The sequence below is a fragment of the Sturnus vulgaris genome, chromosome 5 (assembly GCF_052056855.1).
Source record: "Sturnus vulgaris isolate bStuVul1 chromosome 5, bStuVul1.hap1, whole genome shotgun sequence".
NCBI classification, from domain to species: domain Eukaryota; kingdom Metazoa; phylum Chordata; class Aves; order Passeriformes; family Sturnidae; genus Sturnus; species Sturnus vulgaris.
Genome location: NC_142247.1, coordinates 65,406,192 through 65,423,601, shown reverse-complemented (window position 1 = coordinate 65,423,601; position 17,410 = coordinate 65,406,192). Strand labels below are relative to the sequence as shown.

At 36.1% G+C, this 17,410-nt stretch overlaps 1 protein-coding gene across 1 annotated transcript in view; it reads left to right on the top strand.

Annotated features, from left to right (window-relative positions):
* Window positions 1–17,410, top strand: part of PCLO (piccolo presynaptic cytomatrix protein) — a 322,162-nt gene that overhangs the window by 234,239 nt on the left and 70,513 nt on the right. The window contains exons 11-17 of the mRNA XM_088165885.1: window positions 1,522–1,630; window positions 2,246–2,313; window positions 4,784–4,992; window positions 9,802–9,852; window positions 10,678–10,808; window positions 12,340–12,366; window positions 15,797–15,890. Coding sequence (XP_088022011.1) covers window positions 1,522–1,630; window positions 2,246–2,313; window positions 4,784–4,992; window positions 9,802–9,852; window positions 10,678–10,808; window positions 12,340–12,366; window positions 15,797–15,890 — 689 coding nt within the window. The remainder of the gene's footprint in view (window positions 1–1,521; window positions 1,631–2,245; window positions 2,314–4,783; window positions 4,993–9,801; window positions 9,853–10,677; window positions 10,809–12,339; window positions 12,367–15,796; window positions 15,891–17,410) is intronic.

Genomic DNA, 17,410 nt, shown 5'->3' with positions numbered 1-17,410 from the left:
TTATATTCATTCTTCACAGTTTGTTTTTCTGTAAACTTCTACAAACAAAATGATAAATTCTGGCTGACAACCAGTTATGAGCAATTCTGATATTTCAACTCCTAATTCATGGAATTCTATGGAAAATTTTGGAATATAAATGTGTATATTTATTTCTCATATCCTTTCATTGTCAAATAATTTGGTCTGATTTATTCCATGAACATTTTTCATTATATTTTACTTAGTAGCATGCTTTTCTGTGCTTTCCTATGAGTTTTTCTCCACAGTTCACTTCATTATTTTTCCCATTTGTCATATGCAACTGCACAGGATTTTGAGATTAAAATATGACCCAGGTGAAGACTTGGTTTTATCTGTGTAAGTGGTAGCAAGTTAAGTGTTTGTGGTTTTCTTTGCTGTGTGCGTGATGTGGTTTTCAGATGTTTTCTAATGCATTACTTTTAGTGGACTATTAATAATTCAGCATCTTGTCCCATTAAGCAACTTTTTCCCACTAGAGCCAGAGGTTTGGATTTTGACACTTGTATATTGGTGAGAAGTTAATCTGTTTGGAGTCATCCTTATGACTAATTAATCCAAAGTATGAATTCTCAGAACTTCAGTTGTAAGTCCCAGATATGAATCTAGAGTTTGCTTTGTGTAGCATTTCACCTTAACCAAAAGATTTCTCATCTTCTGAGAATATACCTCACATAATTTATAGAGGGATTGACTCTGCAAATACTGAGCATGAAACTTCCTTATACAGATACTTTGAACCATACTGAGTCTCCTGACTCAGTCCTGGGACACTTGGAAGACAGAGCAGATTAGATCAGTATTCAGTATTTTTCAGCCTGATTAATATAGTTCTGTTTATATCCTCCACAATGAATTATGTGCAGCTGTTTTGTCGATTTTTTAATGAGAAAAGATATGGAAGAAAAATTTAAACCTGAATGCTACCAGGCTGATGTTTGAAATGTGGAGGCACATTTTTTTCATTAAAATTGGTTAATCCAGCAGCTTTCATTTTTTTGTATTTTTGTAACTGACAAAGAAAATGTATTTGAATTATCTATTCACATTCACAAATTAATTCCATTTTGAATCTCAGCTTCTAAGCAGCAATTTGTCACTGTAAGAAACAGTTATCTTCCAAGACCATGGCTGGCCAGGAAATGTCTGATATATAGAATGTTTTGGTTTCTTGCCATGCTGGTAGGTGTGCATGTTTTTGATATTGGAAAATTTTTTCGATGTCATGCAACCCAGACTGTGGAGAGTGCATGTATACTTTGAATCAGGAAGAATTAATCTCCTGTCTTGTTTCAGCAGGTAACTTATAGCCGAAGGGACAAAAACATTCAACATTCTAATCTGTGTGAAGTGAAAGGGCTTTGCTAATGTCTTGTGCCATTTGAACAACATTCACTGAATGTCACACCAAATTGTCTTGCCAAAGCAAGGCAAGAAGGATGTAACCGATGCCTTTGTCAAAATCTGAGCCCTTGACCTCTTGCTGTTTTGCTTTCTTAGGAATGCAGGTGCTGGAATGGAATGGCATCCCCTTGACCGGGAAAACTTATGAAGAGGTCCAGAGCATTATTATTCAACAGAGTGGGGAAGCAGAAATATGTGTAAGACTGTGAGTTTTTCCCCATCTTTCTGTTTCCATTTCTTTTTGGCTTTTCATGGCTTTTGTTTTTTTTTAATTTTTTTTAAATTTTAATTTACAATTGTTAAGGTGGAACCTTTGTTAGCACAAAGTATCAATATAATAATAAGCAAGAGTTCACTGTGACTGTGGGAGATTTTTTGTTCTGTTTTTCTCTTAAAGCAAGAAGGAAAGATAAACTGAATTAGGTGCTAGTAATTATGCTTTTATAAACAATGATAACTCCATTGTCAGGCCACAATCTCCTCTCATGACAAACATACAATTCACTGAATTTACTGGTATTAGAAAAAGAAGGTAGTTTAGTAATAACTTGACTTTTAGTGAAATCTGTATCCTTTAGATGAAAGTCATTTAATCACGAGAAATGCATACACTTGCATTAAATCCATTAAAGATTTCACCTTAAAATAAGCTTTTCTTCTCAGCTCTTTAACAGCATTGCAAATATATATCAGCTAAGAAGGGACCATGCTTGGGAGCTGCTTTCTGTCATGAACCACTATTCATTTACCTACTTAATACAATAATGAGGGTATGAGGAAAGAGTTTCTTTTGTCTCAGGCTTCTAAATGCTTTCTTTAGGGACCTGAACATGCTCTCGGACTCTGAGAATCCCCAGCACCTGGAGCTGCATGAGCCAGTAAGGGCAGGTGAGAGACAAGAAGTTGCTTTGATATTGTAGGACTGGATAGCAACTGAGAATTGAATGTGCTATAAGGTAGTATGGTAGTATTGTAAGCTCTGGTGCTGTATCCCAAGTATTGCCATGGGTAGAAAGGGGACCACACCTTATGGCAAGATGAGGGGATAGAATGCACCCTCAATGAGTTTGCAGACACTGCCAATTGGGGCAGGAGTGTTGATCTGCTGGGGGGTAGGAAGGCTCTGCAGAGGAATCTGGGCATGCTGGATTGATGGGCCAAGGCCAATTGAATGAGATTCATCAAGACAAAATGTCACGTCCTGCACTGGCTCACAGCAACCACAGGCAGCCCTGCAGGCTGGGGCAGAGTGGCTGGAGAGCTGCCCAGAGGAAAAGTACCTGTGGGTGCTGGATACTGTAAACTTTACATGTGATAATGTTGTTGTCCTTTTTCCTTCTGTTGCCCCTAAAGTTTACTCTGCCCAGCCCCTGGGTTTGCACCTGTGTCAGTACCTGGCCAGTGAGTTGCTGCTGTCCCCAGAGCCTCATCTGCCATCCTGTGTCCAAACCTTGCAGCACTCTGCTGTCATCCCCAGGCCACTGCTCCTATAAACTGCATTATTAATCTGGAGTCGTAAATACTTCAGTTTGCACAGTGCAATTACAGCTGTGCCTTTCTACATCAAAATAATTAAGAATGGGCACTCTACCACACCACTATACAAAGTGAAGTGTAACTCAAATTTAGGTTGTAGCCGTCTGGTCATTAGACAATTGCTGTTGCAGCCAGAGAGGCTAAAACAAAGCTCCCAGCAAACTGCAGCAAGTTCAGATAACACACAGGTCCTAAGGCCTGTGCTCATTTCATAGAGCCATAGAATTACCAATGTTGGAAAAGACCCCGGTGAAAATACCAGTTAGCTTAATACAAGGTTTGTGGCCAGCTATAAGCAATGAAAAAAAAGTATTTACTGGATACAGGGATGCAATAGCAAGTAGTCAGTTTTGTTATGAGTTCTAGGATGGCAGTGCTTTTGGGGGGATTTCCTGCTGTTCAGTCAATACCAAAACTGCAGGCTTCAGTCATTGTATCAGTCATATCTAAGCTAACCTTGAATCAACATCCACAATCTTATTAGTAATGAAGCCCTTCAGCGAGCTCAGTGCAGATTAATATTGCTTCACTCACCATTCTGTGGATCTACTCTGGGTTTTGTGGTTTTGTGACTGCTCTTATCAATCAGCACCTAAATTATCTGGGTTGAATCCTCCATTTTCTAATCATGTAAAATTTCCTAGCTATTAATATACCATCAATCTACCTTTAGTTGAAAATTGATGTTATTGATAAAGAGACTAAGTATGATAGAGCTTTGAAGCAGAACTACCCACATTTTTTAATTTGTGAGCAGATCAAAACCCCAAAAGCATTGAAAGACACTGAAGTCAGTTTTGGAAAGGACAAAAACTATAATAAAGCAACTTTTTTATTAATAAAGAAAACTCAAGAAGGAACAGAAATTAAAGAAAATTGTTCCATTCTTGTGGGCATGCTTCTTCCTAGTCTGGCATTCTTCTAGTGGTTTCTAAGTTGGAACTCCATAGAGTTCATGCCATTACCTCTGAGGTTTGGCAGACTGTGCTTTAGAAAGGAGCAATTCTCTCTGAAAGAAAAATGAATTAACCAAGCAGGGAGGATAAGGCTAAAGTTTGTTTTAAACCTCTCATACTTCTGAGAACCTGGGAACCAAACTGTGCCTAGCATCCTTTTAACTCTATTTAGTCTAGCATATATGAAATTTACTTGACTTTTCTGTGTTGAATAGAAATTGCTATCTCCAAAGGATAAATTCCTCCCACTCATTCCTGGGCAGCAGGGAGGGCAATCAGACTCCTACTACAGATGCCTCACAAAGGTGTGAGTAATAAGGAAAGATGAATCAGGGCTTCTAGCCTTAATTTGTTTACATTTTTTCTTCTTTGATTAATTTGTGGTAGTAAATTTTTGAGGCTTTTCTCTCTTTATTTTGTATAAATTATCTCAGGAACAGTTTCTGTTCAATGTCCAGTTGATTTTTAAAAAGTTGAAATGAGATTTAAACCTTTTACAAGAAAGTTCAGATACTTAGTGAAACTAGACCAGTGTCAAACAATGAATGATAGCACAGGCCAGTCTTTAAAACTGTAATTTGGTCCAGTTTGATTCAACATGATCCTCAAAGCCTATTTTTCTTCACCTAGAAGTATCTCCTCAGAAACCTTTCTAAGTAAGTAGCATTAGCACAGAAAGATTGGAATTGAGATGTCGGCATTGTGGGAGAGATGTCTGTTTTTCATAGCATGCCTTTTGCATCTTCAAAGTATACAGGCAGATGACATGAAAACTGGTGAGGATTGTATGCTGTCCCTGTACCATGGCAAGATGGATTTGGGTGTGCTGGCAATTATCAAAACGAAGCTCTCTTGCTTTAATCCAGTAGATAAAGCGAAGTCCCCAGGGGTGGATCCCAAGCAGCTGGCTGCAGAGCTCCAAAAGGTTTCTCTACAGCAGTCGCCTCTGGTTACTTCAGGAGTGGAAAAGGGATCTCATGTCCACTCTGGAACCACTTCTGCCACCTCCAGTGCTGTTCCTAGCCCTGGTCAGCCTGGTTCTCCCTCAGTGAGCAAAAAGCGGCACAGCAGCAAGGTAAGAAATTTCCAAGTTATGGAGCAAGAACATTTTGATGACGGGAAAAAACTGCCTTTTTACCTTCTTTAGTGTAGCAAGAAATCCCAGCAGGTCTTGGAAAACTAATTTCCTGGATAACAATGAATATTACTGTTAAGATATTAAATCTGGAAGTAAAGAAAGATTACATGATTTATCCCTCTAAATTTTTTTTTACTTAATATTATTGTTTTTAAACAAAATAACTGCCTTTTATGGTCATTGTTCCTCTTGCTCTTTAAGTGCATCCTAAATGGTGGTGAGGTACTATTTCCACTAAAGAAGCTGATAATACTAAGACCATCATTTCCGTTTCTGTACTAAACTATTGCTTAAAGTAATAAAAGCTATGAATAATCATAGCAATAGTAAGTAAGTCTCTGAAATCCAGGGAAAGATTGAAAACAAAATTCACCATTAAAATGTGTTTTGTCACTAGCTAATTCCTGTGAACTTGCCAAACAAAATTTCTTATTTTCTTTGTCACATCCTGTCCATTCCTCAGCTGAAGTTCTTCTTGTGCATCCGCACACTTTAAAAGGGAAGAGTGGGAATTTAGTAGCATTTTTTCACAGTCAAAACTGAGAACTAGATCATAAAGTCATCTGTCATATTTTTTCATTTTATGTCAAGAAAGTCAAGACCTGAAATGAAACTCAGTTCTGTGAAGACTGCATTTGCTTAAGCAATTTGCAAGAGTGCTGATTGCTATCCTGAATATCCAGCTTCTGACACACTCACAATGCTTCACATTGCAAACAAAGTGTTTTCTAAACATTAAACTCTGCACTTTTATTCCTTTTTGGGACTGTCAGGTTCCTAATGCGTTATAGTTATGTTTGTATTTTTGTGCTGTTGGAACTATGATTTGAACAGATGAGATAGGTACTGCACAAACCAGAACCAGCAAATGGTGTCTGCTCATTTCAGACAGCTCTTCGATAAGCCAACATAACTTTCATGTGAGAGGAAACACAAATATCTGTTTCATCCAGTAATTTAGTACAAAATGGGAAGATATTTATTGATCAGTTTGGCTTGGATAGTAATTCTGTCTTGCCACAATGCCCATAGACTTTCTGTCTATGATGCAGGAGTTAAAACCATATACCTTTATTTACTAGATCTAACTTCAGGGATGTCACAGAGTTGCTTAATCCTTAGGTCAATAGTGAGATTCCCTGCAGCATACTCTGGATATTGTACACATTTACATGTGAGCTAGTTTGCCATTGCATGATTTTTGCCACAGAGAATAATACTGAAGTACAATTCCCGAGGCTGGGTGAAACTTGCCATCACAGTGCAGGCACTGCATGCAGAGAGCAGGACTCTTAGTGCACATGCCACCATCTACACTGAAATGCAGCTCTCACATTTGGTGAGATGAATCACACTCCTAAATTCACAGCCTATGGAGATCCATAAGTCCTTGCTGTGCAGTATATCCTGGAGAGGTGCCCCATTCTGTGCACTTGGGGAGACTGAGTTCCCAGCTTTGGCACTGTAGCAGGTCACCTAAAGTTAGATGCATAAATTTAATTTCCTGCTTCACAGAGGATTTGGGATTCTTTTATGAAAATTCAGCTCTAGGCTTATAAACAAAAAAATATTAGAACTAATGCTTTTATGTAGGAGATGCAAAAGTCAGAACTAGTCAGGTAAAATTTTAAACATTCTTTGCTTATTTGTGAAAATGATGTTGAGAGGCATTTCTTTCATAACAAGCACAGCTCTTGTTGACTTGTATAGTTTCTGTTCATTGACTTCAGGCCAAGATTATAATGGTGTTGAGCTCTGTTAGAAGAGAAAGCTTATCCTTTCTGGAACTGCTCTTTGCCTTGGGCTGACAGCATTTCTAGGCAGTCTGCAACCCTGCCAAAGTATCATGACAGACTAAATATCCAAACTGCCTAGATCTTGTTTTTGCAACTGTTTTTATTTTCAGCCATTACTTTTTAAAAGATTTTTGTGTAGAATATACACTCTAGATATGTTGTAGTCTCTGCTATATTCTGCAATGCCAATTTTCTCATATTTAATGTTACTACAGAAGTTAATAGTGCTTAGTGCATCAAAACCTGGCATTCACCAGTTTTACCACATGGTTATCACAGCCTGCTTGAGCAGGGGTGATGGCCTTACAAAACACCATCTCTTACACAGGGTGTGTGAGTAATTAGACTGAAATTAGATTAGCCATCACAGCAGAGATTTAACCCTTGGAAGCCTTAGCTGACATCATCTTGTGCAGACCTGTTTCTTTCGTGGTGTAAATGCACGATCATTCTATGCTGAAGATTACATCAAAGATAGAAATGACCTACAGAAACATTTAATATGAAGAATGGGTTGCTTTTTCTTCTAAATCCTCAGATCCTTTAGCTCCTACAAGTCAACTGTGAAATACTTTCCGTCTTTACAAATTAATCCTCACTGAGTCGATGATAAAGAAAGATAGTTATTTGCATCTCTACCTCTCAATACAGAACCAGTTTCACAACTGGCCCAGTTCTGAGCTGGGAGTTAGACCAGATGGCCTTGAGAGGTCTTTTTCAGCCTAAATTATTCATGTTTCTGTAAAATATATGGGTAATTCTTCGTGATCAGTTTTAGATCTGCTGACATCAGAGAAAATAGAATATTTAATGTATTGAATTTCAGCCCTTGTAATTGATACCGAGATTTAACAATTATATAGAAACATAAAAATGCACATTTATTTTTACAGACTCCACTTTACAAACCACACCTTAACCACCTTTGGAAATCTCAGTACAAGTTCATCATGCCCACTCCCTTCTCTATGAACTCCTCCTACATTGATCATACTCATACATTCCGTATTTCATTACATTTGGAGTAAACAAATTCACTATTCTTGCTATTCCAACTCATGAAAAATGAAAGCATTTAGACTATCTGGTAGTGATTTTGTAGCTCCATGTTAATTTTGGTGTTGTCAGTATTGTCAGTGCTAGTACAGCCTGAGATCAGAACTATTAAGTGTAATAAAATCCATTTGTAGAGGTAAAGTATGAGAAATATAAGCCATTTATGCTCTATTTTGAAAGATTGCATGATGCTTAGGTATCTCCCTGTCTTTGTCAAAATAAGCGAAATTCAATCTCTGAATGGTCTTGTCAAAGACCTAACAAGTTTTAGGAGTATTTTGCTATCAATCTAAAATTTCTTTTCAGATTCAGAAAGTTTTATAGACTATTGATGACTTATTTTAGCTGTTGGATAGATTAAAATTCTTTTAAAGATTTGTAAGGTACCAAGAGAAGCTGATAATAAAATTTTTAACGAGAATTATTTTTGGATGCAAATGCATTTACAGATAAATCAGGTTTGATTTGGTTTTGGTTTTTTCTTTCTTTTTTTTCCTTGGTAAAGCTTGTGCTCATAAAGAAACACATCTGGAAGGAAAGGTAAAGCAGTAAACCAAACAAAAATAAGGCAACACAAGACAGTAAATATATCCATATAACAGGCAGATTTGGGCTAGTTTTCTCCTGTATTTTCATTGTTATAATGTTTAGCTGGGATTTTCCTGGTTAGTTCTCATCTGTGGATCTGACTGACTGAGAGGATGTTTCTTCAACACAAACCTGAAAAGGTTAGTGCATCACCTTAACTTGGTGCTGTGGTGCAGGAAGTGGGCACTTCATTGGCCTAATTTAAAGCAGTTGATGTCCAACGTCCTAAAAAAGCCTTGAAGGATTTTCTTGGAGTGTAGGGCAGCACAAAAGAGGCACGTGGGTTTTACTCTTGTCAGAAAGTGATAGAAATACGAATTACATGGAATAATGTCAAGCAGCTGCTCACATCTGGAGCAAAAGGAAATGACGACTTCCACAGCAGTCTGGAGAAAACAGTAAGTTTGTCCTTGTTTGCACCCTTTGTTTTCTGCTGCATCAACCAAGGAAGCAGAGATGGAGAGAATGCAAAAATATTCAAATCCTACTACTGAAACAGAGCTTTCTTGCTTGACTGATGGCTTACAGATTAGAGGTTGTTCCCAGAGTGGCTCAAGGACTAACGTTTAACTGAACAGCATATTTTTGTGAGTTCACGATTCTAATCAAGTAGTAATATTATTTTCTACCAACAAACAGGAGGGAGAAAAAAAGACAGAGAGAAACATTAAGGATTTTATTGCTTTTTGTCAAAATCTAGACAAGTTTAATGATAAAAGAGAGAGAAAAGTGAGGACAGAAAATTTAAATTTTGTGTCACAGAAAGTGTTGGGAGGAATCTGAAGTGTTGTAGCTGAATTTACTATCAGTAAAGTAAAGTAAAGTAAAAGACATTGTAAGAGGTGGTTTGCAATTGTGTAATCCACTTGTACACATCACTTAGTTTTAGTACCATTTCAACACTTTCTACCCACTTTCACCTAAACTCAGTTTAAATAAGTGGAACTTTTGCCTCTTTCTGCCTTTCTCATATTGACAGAAATATATAGCTGTGTATATTTGGCATGGTCCTTTCCTTCTCTTGTCAGTATTCATGTTTGTTAGATAGGGTTAATGCTATGTGTTATTTTCTCCCCATGCCTCCTTATCTGCTCAGACTGTAAAGATTTGGTGTCTAAATTGTTTGATTCCGTATCTGGCTGATCAAAATGGCTGGGCTGGACTTTAAGTGCTGTTGAAATACATAACCATGAGTTTTGACTGTAACAACTGGAGACAGTTTTTAAAAATTTGTGGCAATACAGCAGTATAAACCACATGTGTTAAAAAAGTTAACTTTGAAAATGTGTGTATTTTTAATCTGCAGCCCACAGAAACTACAAAGTCTGCTTCCCATCCAATCACTGGAGAAATACAGGTAATATGTAGTTTTTGCTGTGTAAATTGTTGTTGAGACTGGCTGTGTTTTTCTGTTAAATAATTTTGCAGAAAACTATCTCTAAAACTATTTATTTCTTATTCAACTCTTAAAACCCTTAAAATGTCACTAATGTAAGTCAGTGCTTGATTTTTGCACCAGTCTTTAACACTGGATTATTAAATACAACCAGAAGAATGGAAAATGCTGCTGTTCCCAAAGGGACTAAAAGGATAGTTAAATTCATTCTAATCCTTAATGCTGTGGGCTTCTTATAGTGCAGTGTATTTATTTCCATACCATACCAAGTTTATGGTTATCCCTTAAGTAAATTTACTTTAGCCTTTTAAAACACTCAAAAAGAGGACAGCAGAACAACTGAAGCCTAACTTCCTATAGATTTCTGGGATTTTCTTCCCTCTTGAATAACCTCTCTCATTTATTTTTGTATTAAGATTCTTTCCGATTCTTCCCATAGTATTATAGCATCCTTGTCAGACTTGGCCTCCAGGTAGATAATTAACTACATAATTAACTGTAATTAAGACTCAATAAACTGGCTATTGTTCAGAATAATATCAAGAGTTCAAATTTCCTTTGTTTTTTCCTGACTGCAATATGGGAGTTTCCCTTTTTCAAGGTCCAATGTGATGATCTAGCATCTCATTTTAGTCAGGAGAGGGAGACAGAAACTTCTGAAATGTGTTTATTTGGAGGGAACATAGAGGTCTGAAACTCATTTTATTCAAAGGGTTTAGGAGATATTGAATCACTCTGAAAGTAAAAGTAACAAATAATCCTACTGTGTTTTAATGCATTCACTAGCTTCAAATCAACTATGACAAACACCTTGGCAACCTTATCATCCACATCCTTCAGGCAAGAAACCTTGCTCCCAGAGACAACAACGGCTATTCGGACCCATTTGTTAAAGTTTATCTTCTTCCAGGGAGAGGGTAAGTGTAGGACAAATTTTAACCTGAACTTTCTTTTAGTTTAGGTTTGCTATGTGTCATTAATAAACAGAACTAAGAGTCATTTGTCTAGAAAATCCAGGTGCAACATCAGCAAAAATGGTGGATTTTTAATACGGGGTCAGATCCTATTCCCAAAAGAATACACATACTTTGCTAATGACTTTAGGAACTTTATGATCATTCCTATAGATACATGGGGAAGTTTTTTGTGTTTTCTTTTTAAGATTACAATACCTGTAAAATATTTAAAATAAGAACAGTCTCAATGCAAATGTGCTAAATAGATGCAATACTTTCTGTAATATAGAAAGCTGCACGTTAAGTTTAGCATGGAATGGTTGCTTCAGCTCCAGACAATCTGAATTTAGGATTAATTTGCAAACAAGCAAAAATCTCTCCATATATATTTTATGGCACTTTTTTAAAAGAGTGAATATATGGTTTTAGAAATACTGCTAATTGTGTATCTAATGACTATACAAGTCACTGATCACTTTTTCCCAGATCACTGATTTTTTTGACTCTGTAATTACAAATGGCTCATCATTACTTCCTTTAAAATATATGTTTTTGTGTCAGCAATATTATAACTATTTTTTCCCTAATGTTGCAGAATGTCATATTTATATGGAGAATTATAAGAATACATGGTTATAATAATGCTGCTGATTTCAGTGACACGATAGATATATCTAAAATGAAGCTGATGGATCAGACTCTATATTTCAAAGACAGATTCCTGCAAACTCCCCTGCCTGTGTGATAATACTCTTACTAAGAGACTTTTAGGATAGAACAATGCAAATAAAAATCTCTATTTCTGTTGTACTCTAACAGGAAAGTGGATGCTCAGGTCACAGTTCACCATTTGGCATATGAGCAAGCACCACTAAATGCATGAGTGGTACAAATAAAGGCATGCATTTTCTGTTGTGGCTTGCTAATTGCAGCTATACAGTATTCAATACTGTTCAATAGCACTGGACCCAAAAGTATTACTGAATGTAAGGGGAAGAGCTCCTAAAGCTTGAAAGGTTTTTAAATGCACCTAAGACTCTTGTGAAATATTTGTCAAAGCAGACTTGGTGGGAATTTTGCAGGTATATTCACTGATATGGAAATAATACTTTTAACTAAAGGCATGTTCATCCTATAGCATATCAGTTTAAACTTGTCAAGTTATGAAGAATTGGATTTTAGATTTATTTAGGTTTATTATTTTAAAACATGCCACTGTTACAGTTTTGCCTGTAACTTTAGGGAATAATGAAAATGAAGAGCTACATAAGAGTCTCAGACTTGTTTCTGAAACTTGCTTCTGTGTTGCTACTGAATAACTTTTATTTGTAGTTCAGTTCACACTAAACTTCTTATTCTTCCTAATGCCTTAATTTCCTTTGATTCTGATGCTAGAAACTACCCATTATTCATGTTTTCTTCCATCTCTGTTCTCATTTTCTCTTACACTGCTCCCTCTGTATTCCTAACTCTGTAAATTCTGGATATGCAGACAAGTCATGGTTGTCCAAAATGCCAGGTAGAGTGAACTATCTTCCAATTTTATTCTTTCATTTTTTGTGTGCATGAATGAGACAATGAGCCTGTACATTAAACTACAGATTTCTCTTGAGTTCTGTTGGCATGAAACTGTGGTATGGTTTTGTTTATCATTTACTAATTAGGTCATTTCCAGGCTGGAAACAAATAGTTAATGCTCCTTGGTGCAGTATTATTCTAAGGCCAAACTCTGACAACAACTAAAATGTCTTTTGAAGTCTGGAAGAATTTTCTAAAACTTCTCACTCACTGAATGTTGAAAAATAATTAACTGTAAACCTGTATCAAGATTCTGAATGGTGTTCCTGCCAAGAGAAACGGGCTCTGTTTAGTAAAGAAATTGAATATTTTTCTCTATTTACCTTGGCAGTAAAGCCAGGTATAATTCTAGATTATTGCCCAGATGGACAATTAAATCTGCTTGACCATGTAAGTGGTTATTTATGGTAAAAAAACTTAAAATTTAATTATTGAAATTAGGAGTTCATTGTTTGTCCTGGAAACATAAGACAAAGATCAAATCTCAAGATATGCTAATATCAGCCCTAGCCAAGCACATAAGAAATATTCCAAACCAAATTTTAAATTTGTTTAAAAATAATAATACCCCGACTAAACAAGTGAGAGATTAATTCCAATAAATAGATTTCTATAATCTGTCTCTTTTTTAATTACTAAAATTATTCAATGGATGTGTTAAAATTACACATTTCATATGTGTGTTCTATTAAATTTTTAAACACAATTATTTTATTGTGCTTTTTTCATTGTACTTAATACATTGTATTATATAATTATAAATTATAATTAAAGAATCAGAGAGAAAATATCAATAAAAGAGTGTCTTGGTTCGAAAAAGAAAACCAAAACAAAGAGATATGCAGAGATATCTTTTCACACAGTATACTCTTTGAATTTCAAATGCAAATTATTTAATATTAGGTGACATACCAGTGACTAGTTTAATGAATGCATTTTATTAAAGCATCTTCATCTGTCAATCTGTTAATTGTTAATCTGTTAATTGTTGGGGGGAAGGTGCATCAGGGGCATGAACTCACTGTGTTTGCCAGATCCTTCCCTTCAGAGGCCCAGAAACCTTCATGTGCCATCCAGCTTAGCCTGGTTCTGCACGTCCCTAGAAGAGGTCAAGGTCTCCTGCCTCCCTCTGCAACAGATACCACAGATTACATGGATGTGGGCTCAGCTCACCCTTACTGCTTAGACCCAAATATTCCATGGACTTCACTGGAAATATTTCAGAGCTCCCATGTTAACAACAATTTCATCTTTCCCAAGCTCTGCAACTCAACATTGCATGAATCACCTTCTCACATACTTCAAAAAGAATCAGAAACTTTGAAAAGGTGATGAAATTCTGCTATTGCAGAAGGAGATCCAAGAAAGGAAAGGGAATGTTGGTGTCATTTTCTTGGCAGAGTGCACAATGGATTCTTTCCCACTTTCTTCAAGAAATGAAAGTGTATCAGTTCCCTAAAACTAATTGGTCATAGGACATCTAAATGGGATGTTCTAGGCAGGGGATGTTTTTCTCATACCAGAGCGTGGGAAAAGAAGGCTACTGAGGTGCTTTAAAATTTTAAGTACATTACTTAATACTATTTGCCATCAAAATCTGATTTCGAAATGGATTCAGATTTTGTATTTCAGCTTTCTTTCCAAGATATGCAAAGAAATAGCTTTGTGTGAGTTTCTTTTTCATATGCTCTAGATTTTAAATAACCTTTGCCATTCTGTGCTGTGGCTGATAGAACTCAGTGAACTCTGGAGAGCTGCTGCTTTCTTCTCATAAGCAGAGGTGGACAGGTACTTTGTTTCGCAGGTGCCAAAAGCCTTCAGATTTTTCAATAAACTGAAAGACAGTGAATAGCAAGATTTCCAAGAAAATAAGTAGAAATACACAGAATGGCTAGAGAAAAAAATGAGAAGAAAAAAAGCTGCAAATCTCTTTTACTTTGAGATATCAAGGTAATAGGTAGCTTGGATAGAGCCACCTCATTTTGGAGAATAAAGCCACTCTGCAATCCAGATTAATTAGATGGGATCACTGCAAAGCAAAATTGAGTTTAAGAGTGAAACTGTTGGTGCTGAAGTCCCAATATTGACATATGTGTGCCAGTAAATCACATGTATCTTTCAATAACCATAAATCAGAGCTGCTCCAACCTGGTACCAGGTATGGTACATCATTTCTGACTGGCTGATTAAATGTGTTCCTGAGTGATCTTTCTCAGCTAATCTCATATGAGAGGAATTAATACATTAGGTCTGGGACCATGCCACAGTGTGAACCAAAACAGTTAAATCAGAAGTGAGAATAATGCACTACCAAAAGTTATTGCAGGGGAACCATGAAAGAGTCTAATATGGCATATACAAGTTATTTTGTGCCATTTTGTCTTAATGTAGGAGAACAGTCCTGGGAACATTTTGTTTAGTAATAGTTGTAACAGGTATATACTTGCAGATTGACAAAAAGAGTTTTTTTACCTTAAATCTTGTGGGTTTTTCAAGGTTTTAAAATATTCTCATGTTCTCCTACCCAGCTTGTTTGAGTTGTCCACTAAAATTTATGTTAAATTAAAATTGGAATGAAAGCAAATCTAATATCAAAGCTCAGAGTTAGATGAATCCATATTCTGTTCAAGATTAGTGTATTGCTTTGTCCGCACTCAGGAAATGTAAAGTACAATATAAAGCATTAGTGAATCTTTTTAAAAACAGATTATTCAGCCAAACCTTTGTTCTTAGCTATTGACAAAAAAAAAAAAAAAAAAAAAAAAAAAAAAAAAAAAAAAAAAAAAGGTGATCCTGATGCACTTTTATGTTTCTTTCCAGTACAGTTAGAGGGATAGGCAGAGAACAAGATCAATATGAAATTAGCGTTTCAATCATTAACAGGATATTAGTTACTTTATGGCATTCATTAAATGTGTTTGTGAAATCGGATTCCTGTAATTAGAGATTGCAACTATAAATATAATGAATTTGTGCTTCTTTAAAGTGCTAATGGGATGGTCTTGGAAAAGGAATCAATGCATTATCACCTCAATTTAGAATCAGAGCCCAATACCTACAATAACAGGATAAAGTCTACGTGCATGTGCATGTGCTGACTGATGCTTTATCTTGAAATGATTTTAGGCAGAGCAAGCCTGCTGAAGAGTCAGGAGATGTTTTAAAAGACTATCTCAGAAAAGCATACCAAAGAAAACATCCCAAAGGCTGTCATTGTCCTCTTGTAACCCTGAATTGTTGCAGAAATGGAAGATACAGCTCTTTTCTTTTTCTAGTTTTTGGTTTGTGGGTGTTTTGGGGTTTTTTTGTATTAGAGCTGAAAGAAACAAAAGATTGCTAATGTAATGTTTTGTTCTTTTGTTCAAATTCAGTGCTGAGTACAAGCGGAGAACTAAGTACATACAGAAAAGCTTGAATCCTGAGTGGAATCAGACAGTCATTTATAAAAATATCTCCATGGAGCAGGTGCGTGACTGGTGCTGCTCTTCAGTGCTATTTGCTGCTTTATTATTTGCACAGTCTGCAGTGCTCAGTATGAAGGGAGCAGTGCTACTGGCAATTCTCTGACCTCCTGTAAGATCTTGCCAGATTTAGGAGAAATTCAGAATTCTCTCCTTGCCTCTGATAGACCTTACTATGGAAATACTCTTTTCTTGCCCTTCTACTCACTAAAATGGTAATTTGTGGGGATTACACTCATGGTGTAAGTACAGATGTGACAATTAAAAAATTATAATGGAATAAATTAATAAGATAATAAATTGACATGTTTCTGAAGTAGATGGAGAAATCAATCACTCTTTGTTCCAAAAGCCATGCAAGCTGACACAAAACACAGTTTCTATAATATTTTAAAATATTTATAAAATGCAGATATAAATTTTTAGATTTATCAGCAATTTATATCAAGAACTTGAGATATGAATCACATGAAAAAAGTATAAGATATTTGATTTCCTTGTCATAGAAAGATTTAACTCACTTCTGGGAAGGATGTCTGCAGAGTCTCCTCTGTTTCTTGGTGGCTTCCTAACTCCAACTGTGCTTCTGAAGCAGTATGAAGCAATTGAGTCCTCTACTCCTCCATCTCTCCTCATAAAGGACTTTTTACCAACTTGAAAAAGATAAAATGGGCAAAATAATCATCAGTTCATTTTTTTAAATTATGAAGTATGTTTTATAGAGTACTGGATTTGCATGCAATTCTGAATCTTTTTGCCTTTCTTTCTGTTTTGTTCTTGATACTTTCAACTTCACTTCACCATGCCATTTAATCTTTCAGTACTTTTTAAAAAGCTCGGAATAACCAGGCTCTTTAGTGAATAGATTTCCCAATGCTTTTAATATTCTTCTCCATCACAACCCCAAGACCTCAATACAATCTTCCCAATTTAAAATTTCATTTTTCTTTCTTCTCATTCATTGAGAGGAGCATAGACTAAGATACTCATTTTTGCATGGAACAAAACCCTTCCCACAGAGGGGTTTGCCTTATTGCTCATGTAATCTACATGTGTGGACTTAACAGGCACTAACTCAGATTTACTTCAGAGGTGTCCTGTTGTAGGTAGTGGTTTGAGGGAGTTTTCTCACTGCTTCGTGCAGGCTTTTATAAATGGTAGTTATTTGACAATTAAAACATCGCGATAAAACCACACTGATGTTTGCCTAGCTGCAATATAAACCCTAAGTCTTCTTGGTTTGGAAAAGGGCTTTGGTAAGTCTTTACAATATTTTCAAACTCAGCTTTTCATCTAGGAAAGAATCTTCAGTTTTCTTAATTTGCTTGGGGGTTCTGCTGTGACATTTCACAGAGCTGTTACTGAGTGCTGGGGTGTTGAAAATTTAATGGGTGTTTGGTGCTTTGCAAATGGATAATGATATTAATCTAGGATTTCTCTGACACTGATTTTAATGACAAAAAATAGTATATCTTTGATGCCAGTTTTTGGACCATTATTTGATGAAGTTTGCCTTTAGTTTGC